The sequence below is a fragment of the Oryx dammah genome, unplaced genomic scaffold, assembly GCF_014754425.2.
Source record: "Oryx dammah isolate SB20612 unplaced genomic scaffold, SCBI_Odam_1.1 HiC_scaffold_13, whole genome shotgun sequence".
Classification (NCBI taxonomy): Eukaryota; Metazoa; Chordata; class Mammalia; order Artiodactyla; family Bovidae; genus Oryx; species Oryx dammah.
Window position 1 is genome coordinate 7,843,729 of NW_024070197.1, and position 9,889 is coordinate 7,853,617.

A 9,889-nucleotide genomic window follows, 5' to 3' on the forward strand; every position below is an offset into this window, starting at 1 on the left:
TAAATACAACTTAGGTTTCCAGTCGAGCGGCTGAGTGGATGGCGATGCACTTGATGACAGCAAGAAAGTTTTGGGGGAGGAACAGGCTTTGGGGGCGACACGAAGGTCTTTATTTGAGGGTGACTGATGCAGGCATAAATGTCCAGGACACTGCCGGAAATCTGGGGAGGGGCCTGGGCGTGCACCTAAAGCCCTCAGCACAGGGCCCTGCACTGCCACAGCTGTGCCTCTCACCATCATTACGGGGGCATGTACACCTGGGCATATCCCGCCCTTCCCCCTAAGCTGTTTGTAGCGATCACTTGCAACGATGAAAGAATCTAGAGAGCCAAAATATATTCTTTATTTTAAGGATGAAAACAGGATAAGGAAAAAAAAAAAAAAGATACCTTTGTTAGTTGCCGCTGCAGTACCATCGAAAAAACATCCTGGGGAAACAAGGCGATGTTAGTGTGTGGCGGGGGAAGAGGCTGTGGACCAGAAATTTGGGTCCTGGAGCCTAGGTTCCAAAGGCGGGTGATAGGGCTTGGACTCTTGGATCTGAGACACCAGGGGCTGGGGGTTATGACTCCTGAGTAGGAGGGGGCTGGCGACTCGGAATTCCGGATCTGAGGGAGGAGGGGCTGAGAAACCCAAACGTCCCAGTCTCAGTAAGGAGAGAGCCGGAGGCTGGAATTCCGAGGTCCCGGGGACTCACCACACCAGCACGGTCACACTGGCTGATGCTAAGGCCACAAGGGCCACGAGCAGGCACTGATTGCCCGGCGTCAGAGCCTCGGGCCTGGCCAGCAGCTCGCCCAGGCTGGGCCTCCAGGGTTCGACCATCTCCGCCTCCTGCGGCACCCAGCGCAACACTTCCCGAAAAGAGACCTGAAGCTCGGTCTCCGCGCGCGGCGGCGGGCCCGTCACTGCGGGGACGCGCACGTCAGCCGGGCGCCAGCCCCACCCCCCGCCGCGCAGCCCCGCCCCCTGTCCCGCCGCGAGGCCCCGCCCGGCCCGCACCGTTAAGAAAGAAGTAGAGCCGCGCCAGGGGGCGCTGGTCGTGCGTGATCACGCAAGAGAAGGTCCCGCGGTGCGTGGGCTGCACCGGCCGGATCCGCGCCAGGTAACCTTGGGCCCGCGGAATATCTCGGAAGTAAGTTGGATCTTGAGTCCGGAGCTGCGGGACCCTCGGGCTGAAGCGGCGAGAGGCCGAGGGCAGCCGGCCCCGCCCCGAGCGCAGAAGAGAGTCTCTCCGCCCTCTCGGCAAACCGCTACGTGAAGCCCCGCCCCTAAGCCAGGCCACCGCCCCCCCCCCAGCCCCGGCCTCACCCTCTTATTCGCCGAGCGTTCACGCACGGCCCCGCCCCCTAAGCTTTGACTCCGCCTCGTGGGCCTAGGGTTTGCTCTCCCGCCTGAAACTCCTACGGATAACCCACGCCTGGGCTCTGTCACTGCATTTTGAGCTTTGACCTTACCCCCAAATGCCGGGACAGTCCCCTTGCACGAAGCATGAGTCTAGATCGAGCCTCCTCGAATCCCACTCCCTGCCTCCTGACTCTCCATCCTCTAGTGAAGCATAAACCGCCTCCTAAAGCCCTTCACGCTGGACCCGCCCCGACTCACACCTCCTGCGAACTTCCAGGAATAGGTGATCTCTTCCTTAGGCAGCTGGAAGTTCACAGTGCAAGAGAACATGGCCTGACGACCCCGAGTCACCGTCAGGTCCTGAACTGAAGACAGGTCTCGCATCGCCACCTCGGTCCGCCCACGTCCGACCCCCCTCCCAACCCCAGCCCCTTCCTCGCTCAGCCCTCGCCCAGTTTTTCAGGTTTCTCGCCCTTCAAGGCCACGCCCCTCACCTGGGCAGTCAAGCGGGAGGTCGCAGACCTTGGAGTAGCATCCGCGGCAGCGAAAACGCCGGGTGACCTCCTGGAGTCCTGTGTGGTGGGAACGCTGGGTCTGGGGTCCATCTGCCTCCCCTGGCCAGGGTCCCTTCAGCCACCATAAGGTCTATTTAACTTCCCGGGGTTCTACTTGCTGGACAAAATCTGGACTCCGCCTTTCCCGCGCTCATTGGCTGGCTCTCACCACTCTCCAGCCTCTAGGATCCCTATTGGTTTGCCTTTTTTTTTTTTTTTTCGGACCCGCCTTTCGTGAGGTTTGTGAACTGGTTTTCTTACTCTTCTCCTGGGCTCGCATTGGCCCCTTCGGATCAGAGGCACCCGTGCTCTTCCAAGAGTCCCAGGTTTCGGCCCTTACCACCTCCCTTCCCCCCGCAATTCTGAGCTTTGAATGACGTGCTTACCGCAGGGAGGAATGCAGGCCTGCACTGCGGAGAGAGGGGAAGCGTTACCACGCTGTAAGTCGCGGCAGGTGCCCACTTGAAACTCCCCTAGAGGAAACGTTTCGGGGCCGGATGCATTCATTCCTCCAAGGGACCAGAGCCAGGTATGCCGCGCTCTACCAAAGGGGCGGGGCCAAGCCTGCAGCTTCCCCCCGTAGGCGGGGCCAGGCCTGCGGTACTTCACCTGGGGACCCTGCCAGCCCTGCAGCATTCCATTAAGACGTCAGGCACATGCCTGCTGCTGGCACCCAGGAGGCAGGTCCAGCCCCGGTGTATCCCATCGAGCGGGACGGGCCTACATCCCAGGCGACCATCGGAGGGGACAGAGCCTAATTAGGGCGTCCAATCAGAGGTGTGGTCAGGCTGGACGTAGCCCACTAAGACGCCCCGGATGGAAAGGAAACCTATCACAGAGTGCCCAGGGTCAGACATAGATCCATGAAGAGGCCCGAGCTAGTCTGGGACAGGACTGTCCTACAAAGTGGTCCCAGCTAGAGGTAACCTTGCCTCGGAGGCGGGGCCGGACCCAGAGTGGTCCTAGCAGGGTAAGAGGCTGTGCCCAGAGTGACCCACAAGGGAAGCTCGGCTCAGAGATCGGGCTGGGGGTTTGGCTTGATGGGAGCGGATGGGGGTCTCCGGAGTTGGGTTTGCTAATTGTGCCTGGGGGAAGGAGAGTGTCTATTTTACCTTCCTTAAGCTGCAATATAATCTTCTTCATTTTCTCCGCGGCATGAAGAAAGGCAACCCGAAAGGACCCTGGAGGGTGGAGGGAGTCCTTGTAGTAAAGACCCTTCCCCAAGGCTGCCGGAGCTTGACAGGCCTGGCTGTCATCATGTCTGTGCCCGTCCCCCAGCCCCTGCTATCCCCAGGTCTCTGGTATATGCCACAGCCTCCTACTCTATCTGGATGGTGGGCACACCCCCAAATCTCCTTCTGCTGCCTCTGGACTAAGCACTCTGACAGAACTCTGCATCCGTGTTATCTTATTAAGGAGAAAAGGGAGGATAAAGGTCAAATTTCTCCCATGGCCTAGGAGGCCCTGTGTAGTCTGGCCTAGTCTCATCTCCCTCTGCATGCTAAGTCACTTCAGTCTTGTCCGATTCTTTGTGACCTCATGGACTGTAGCCCACCAGGTTCCTCTGTCCATGGAGACTCTCCAGGCAAGTATATTGGAGTGGGTTGCCATGTCCTCCTCCAGGGGATCTTCCTGACCCAGGTATGGAAACCACAACTCTTAAGTCTCCTGCAGTTCATTTCCCCTAATAAGGAAAGCATCATGCTCTCTGCCACCTCAGGGCCTTTGCACATGCTGTCTTCAGTCTCCAGCACACCTCCCTGCCCCCCACTCCTTCTCTTCCTTCCTGTCATCCCTCATGTCATCTCCTTAGAGGTTTTCTCTGACCACAAATCTAATTTAATCCTTTAATCCAGTCCCCTATCTTTGTCTCTAACAGTACTCCATCTGTTTCATTCATAGCTCTCACCAGTTTGCAAATACATATATTCATATATACATAGTGAGCATTTAAGACTGTCTCTTAAGTAAGCAAACAAGTCCTTCTTTAGTGCTGTGTCCTCAGAAACCAGGAAAGGGCCCCCGAGTCTTAGGAATAAGTATGTGTAGAATGAATTCCAGGATTCAACTGGAATGAGCACCACAGCTGGAAGCCTGGGGCCACAATTCATCTGCTGGATGTGTTATATTTGGCCTGGAAAGTGTTTTTAAAAAATGACCCAGTTGCCATCATATGAAGTTTGGGAAAAGTCACATAAAATGTTTGGCATTCCTTTATGAAATCTGGAAGAGCTGTAACAGAGGCAGTATTTCCATGAGGCAGCAGTTGGCTGGAGCTTAGCAGCAGCCACCCACTCTAGACAGGGCACACACCCACTTTTCCAGAGTTCCCAGTCTCTTCATTTCTACCCCTCTTTCACTCTTTCTATGTTCTCTGCTCTTATTGATGTTTGAGTTTTCACAACTGTAATGGCCTTCAAAAAAAAAAAAAATTGGGGGACTTTCTCAAAGTGGATGGCCGCAATGATTTACAGGTGGAGGTAGCTTTGGAAGTCAGAAATGTGGCAGGATTTTGTTGTTGTTATTTAGTTGCCAAGTCAGGTTTCAATTCTGTGATCCAGTGCACTATAGCCTGCCTTGCTCCTCTGTCCATGGGATTCTCTAGGCAAGAATACTGGAATGGGGTGCCATTTCCTTCTCCAGGGGATCTTCCCCACCCAGGGATCGAACCTGCATCTCCTGCACCACAGGCAGATTCTTTACCACTGAGCCACCAGTGCTCATGTGGCGGGGTGCTATGGGCTGAATTCATCTCTTCCAAATTGATACAGTGAAGTCCTAAGCCTAGTCCTTCAGAATGTAACTGTATTTGGAGATGGAATCTTAAGGAGGTAACAACATTAAAATGAGGTTTTTTGGGTGGGCCTTAACCCAACATGACTGATTTCCTTGAAGAGAAGGAAATCTGGACACAGACACAGAGGGAAAACAGTCATTCTGCAAGTCAAGGAGAGAGGCCTCAGAAGAAACCCCCCCTGCTGACACTGACCCTTGATCCCGGACTTCTAGCCTCCAGGACTGTGGGCAAATAAACTTCTTTTAGTTAAGCCACCCAGTCTCTGGTTTTTGTTTGTTACAGCAGCCCTAGCAAACTAATACACAGGGATTGCCAGTTGCCTCAAAATATCTATTTTCTCCTTAATAACATATCACCACGTTTCAGCTGAGAAAGCACCCTGACCCTGACCCAGTTAAAAGACTATATCTCCCAACCTCCATTGTAGCTAGCTGTGGTCATGTGACCTAGCTGTGGTCATGTGTCCAAGTTCTGATGGTTGAGACGTAAGTTTAAGTGTGATGTGTGAGTCACAGAAAGTAGCCTTAAAAGAGATATGGTGCCATTTTATTGGCCCCTTTCCCCTTCTTTCATCCTGTTGCCTGAAACTTAGATTTGATGGCTGCACTCTAGCAGTTATATAGGACCATGAGGATAAGTAGTATACCCTAGGATGGTAAAGCAGAAAGCCAGAAGGGTACTGAGTCCCCAGGAAAATGGAGCTGTCATAGTAGTCTTAAGTGCCTACCTTAAGACTCATTTTATATGGAAAAAATAAACTGCTACCTTGCTTAAGACATTGCAGGTTTTAACCTTAGGTTAAACCATACATAAAGGGAGGGAATTGAGGATTCTGATAAGAATCTGGCTGAAGTAATGATCATAGAAGTGATGGTAGAAGCTGGAGAGAAGGGGGCACTGAAGCCAGGAAGCAGGTGCAAAATGAGGGGTCAAGGACTTAGCAGTCTCTCCTTGGCCACAAGGCAGGCAGGAGCTGTGGTCTGGTGATGGCAGTATGGTCAGGAGGATGTGGTCCGAGTGGCGTGCTCAAATGAGACGCCGGGATGATGATGCTGGAGAAGCCAGCCAAGGAATATCTATGGGCCAAACCAAATGACTCTTGGGGGACGGTGTGTGGGATATACCAAGTCAGCCAGGGGGCAGGGGAGAAGCATGGGAGTAAATAGGGATGGAGCAAAATGTCCAAAAGGGCAAGAGGCAGGCTTGTGTTAATCACAAAGGGGCATGAGTTATAGTCTCCCCAAAGAGGTGCTTCACTGGGAGCCTCGACTTGCTGATCACCTGCGTTTGAGTTCTGTCTGTCCCACCTATGCACACACCTGTCTCACTTCCATGCTACCCATCAGATGCACTCCTCCCTATGTGACCTTGGCTGGGTATTTAACCTTCCTGATCCTTGGTTTCCTCATTCATAAAATGGGGACAATATCGGTGTCTACTTCACAGCACTGGTGGTGAGGATTTCATGTCATACAATACAAAAGCCTCCTCCTCCCAAACTACATGCTAGGTACCATTAAATGACCATAATGCGATAATGTCTGTGTTATAGAATCGTCAACTACTGGCATTATCATCCCCTAATCTGAGATGGGGAAACCCAGGCACAGAGAGGTTAGGAAATCGGCCAAGGTCACACAGCTAGATGGAACCCATGTGGCCAAACTCGAGTCTCCACGGGTGGCCACTACCTAACAGTGTCAGCGGCCACCACCGGGAACCACTCTGAGTCCACCTGTCCATCTCTCCAGGCCTCCATTCAGGAGAGACCCAGGAGTCGTCTCGATTCTTCCCATCCCCATCATCCTACATACGTCTAGTCCAGACGGCCCCTGGTCCATCCAGGGGAGCCCCAACTTCCCTATCTGGAAAATGGAGCTATAAAACTCCACCTCATGGGGCCGGTACAAGGACATCCTTTAGGAGGATTATTAACATAAATCACTCTTTGCAGATACAGCATCTTCCATGCAAGGGGCAGGTTCATCTCAGCCCCCACCAACCATCACAACAAGTTCAAGACACCACTGACCATCTCCTCCCTGGGCCTTCTGCGTCTGCCTTTGACCCACATGGCCTCAGTCAGAACCCCTCTTTCCTGTAAAATCCTCCAAAGTGTTTCCCCACGTCAAGAGCAAGAGCTGAAGTGATCATTGGGTATGAGCTGGAAAGAGGGGGTCCTTTGGCTGAAGTTGGCTCAAGGATGCACCTTAGCGGTTCCCAAAGTGTGTTCCCAGCACAGCAGCAGTAGCACCTGGGAACTTGTTAGACATGTCCATTTCTGGGCCCCACCTCAGACCTAAGGCTCAGAAACAGAGGGTGGGGCCCAGGAGCCTGGATTTTCATAAGGTCCCAGGAGATTCTGACATACACTGTGGGGCTGGAGAACCACTGGCCTACATGGTCCACTCCAGTCCCACTGGCTCCCGGGCCTTTGCACTGGCTCTTTCCACCACCTGGAAGCTCTCTCCCCAGGTCACCTGCACAGCTCTCTCTGTTCCCCCCAGTCTTTGCACAACTGGATCTTTTCATTTGCACCTCCCCTGATCAACCTGTTTAATAAAGCGATCACCCCACTGGCCACCCCCCTTTCTCTCCCCCTTTTGTTTCCCTCCATAGCATGGATCACCAACTGACATCTTATGGCATTTCAGTGATTACGTTTAATAATCAATGCAAGCAACCTGAGGGCAGGTGGCTTGCAGTTTGGGTCACAGCCGTGTCCCTGGTGGTGTTCCTGGCACAGTCAGTAAATACCCGTGGAATGTAAAGTCCCAGCTTCTCCCGGCCCCCAGACTCTCCCTCCAGTCCATCCATATGGCCCTCGAGGATCTTTCTACACCCTGAGCTGACCCTGCCCTTCCCCTGCTCACAGCCTTGCTTCTTTGGGACAGCCTCAAACCTCCCTGACTCCCAGCTGTACCCTGGACGGCCCCCAGGCCCCTCGCAGTCACTGCAGCCTCACCCAGCTGGCCATCTACTCCTTCTCCTGCTCTTCCTCCCAGAGATGACCACTGCCCACTCAGACACGGAACCAGACCCAGCACACAGCCCCTAACCCTCCTCTTCCCCGCTCCCTGAACAGCTCATCAGACCCAGGCCTGGTCCTCTCTTCTCCGCCTTCACAGACTCCCCACCGAAGGTCTGGCCTCCTTCACCACAGCCTCCACCCCGGGCCTCCCAGCCTCCACTCCCTCCCCTGCTCCAGTTGGTCCCACACACTGCCCTCAGGGTCTTCTGCACCCAGAGCAGGACTTGTTTCTGCTCTTCTCGGAAACTTCTGATGTAGGGAAGAAGGGCATCGCCCGGAATTCTCCCCCCACCCCCACCCCCAGCTCTGAGTTCCTCAGCTCTCCCTTTGTGGGTCGGGGAATCTGCAGCTGAAGTCTTCTCCATGCTGCACCTCCCCCCTGCACTGGGAGCCCCCCGGATGGATGGGAAGCTCCTCATGTTTGGGGATCATGTTTGTCAAAAAGCTCACAGGCAAGACTAGGAAGCAAAAGAAGTAATAGAACTGAGACGTAGAAATAAGTGCAGAGCCCCAGACCACGGACACGGCCATGAACGCTCCCCCACCCATGGTTCCAGTCTCCAGCATGCAGGGGCAGGGGTTGGAGGGAGTCCTGTGTCACGTGACCACTGTGGCCTGGTGTGATCACTGTTCACCCTACCCCTCAGCCACCAGGGTCACCCCAGCCCTGTGACCCCTTCACACTGTCACACGCACGTGTTGATCATGTCTCACTCCCTCGAGGTGGTCACATGTGCCTGTCTCCCCAATGATGCTCTCCCTCCCTGCTCCCACCTGTCTTCCGGGCCCCCTAATAGCCTCCACAGGTCAAAGATGTGGAATCACTTTGCTAACTGTAGGGAATACATTTTATCCTAGAGGAAGCTCTCCTCCCTGAAGTCTGTCTCCACTGCTGGAGCCCCCTCCGTCTCACTGAGTTCTCACACCTTGCCGGAAGGCAAAGCGCTTGTCCCCTTTCTCAGATGGGTAAGTTGAGGCCCGAAGTTGGGGACGGGGGCAGTGATGCATCCAGAATTTCACAGCCAGGGAGAGGGCAAGCCACACAGGGAGGGCAGGGTTTCACCTCCCTGAGCCCCACTGGCCTCAGACTCTCAAGTTCCTTCTGCCCTGAACCCACCAGGCCCTGCCCGTCTTTGCTCCCTGACAAGGTCACCCAGCTCCCTTGGCATCCTACCATCAAGATCACTGTCACGTTCTGGGCTTTCTCGCCCCTGCCCTCCGCCCCACAAAGGCTCAGACATCCATATCCCAGTGCCATGGACCCTGCCCCACTCACCCTGGGCAGCGGCCATCTCCTGGAGGGAGTGGGTCATCTGGGTGAAGGCATCGTGCAGCTGGCCCCTCTCCTCGTAGTCTGGTGGTGGGAAGCAGGGGCTGGGGGGAAACCACTTCCCCCGGCATCATGTCCCTGAGGTGGTCATCCCTCTGTTTCCGATCTCTGCTCCCCACGTCTCCATCCTCCCATCTGTGTGTCTTGTCCCTCTCAGTCTCTCCAGGCCTCTCGGGTCCCTCCCTCCACCTACCCCTGGGCCCCCCTCCCATCCCGGGAGGATGCTGGGGAGCAGGGGGCAGTCTCCTCACTGATCTCAGTGTCCAGCAGCCCCTTAAAGGCGTCTGCGAAGGCCTCCTCACACTTCCCGAGGTCGGGGCTGTCCAGGCCGGCGAAGATCTGGCAAATCTGGAGACGCTCCTCGTAAGATGTGAAGCAGAGGAGACAGGCCCAGGCTGAAGCCCCAAAGACCACAAGGGCCACCAGGGAGGGCAGGACGGCGCTCCAAGGGGCCAGCCGGGCCATGGCGGAGGGTCGCAGCCTGGGGGAGAAGCTGGTGACTTTTGTGAGGTCACTGTGGTGCGGGGGAGGGGCTCAAGATGCAGGGATCAGAGGTCAGGTCTCAGTCACCAATCCAATGTCAGGCTCCCCCTGTGTGGGTTTTCAGGGAGGAAGGGGACAGGGGGTCGGGCTGGCAAGCCCCAGGCTGGTGGTTGGGCCGGACGCCAGGCTCCCAAGAACCTCACCTGTGACCCTGGACGTCCTCACAGGTTAAAGGGTCTCAGGGACGCAGAGGCCGGCAGTGCGCTGTGTGGGGGGGGGCCTGCCAGGCCCTGGGGTGGGGGTGGGGGTGCCGGGAAAATGAACATGGCACAGAGACACCGTAAGGG

General features: G+C 55.4%; 1 protein-coding gene across 1 annotated transcript; it reads right to left on the reverse strand.

Moving 5' to 3' along the window:
* Window positions 1-321: 321 nt before the first annotated feature.
* Window positions 322-9,627, reverse strand: SPACA6 (sperm acrosome associated 6). The gene is made up of 10 exons (XM_040252221.1): window positions 9,311-9,627; window positions 9,006-9,083; window positions 3,014-3,082; window positions 2,288-2,311; window positions 1,842-1,919; window positions 1,606-1,712; window positions 1,524-1,526; window positions 1,003-1,159; window positions 698-908; window positions 322-428 (listed from the first exon to the last, which is right to left on the reverse strand). Exons 1-10 carry the CDS (start codon window positions 9,522-9,524, stop codon window positions 395-397), a joined length of 975 nt encoding a protein of 324 aa, XP_040108155.1. The 5' UTR covers window positions 9,525-9,627; the 3' UTR covers window positions 322-394.
* Between the last annotated feature and the right edge of the window lie 262 nt (window positions 9,628-9,889).

Coding starts and splice junctions, on each gene's coding strand:
- SPACA6 (XM_040252221.1), bottom strand. CDS start 9,524: ATGGCCCGGCTGGCCCCTTGGAGCGCCGTCCTGCCCTCCCTGGTGGCC. Junction 3,083..9,005: donor GGAGATGGCCGCTGCCCAGG/GTGAGTGGGGCA, acceptor TCCACCCTCCAG/GGTCCTTTCGGGTTGCCTTT. Junction 1,920..2,287: donor GGCCTGCATTCCTCCCTGCG/GTAAGCACGTCA, acceptor CCCACCACACAG/GACTCCAGGAGGTCACCCGG.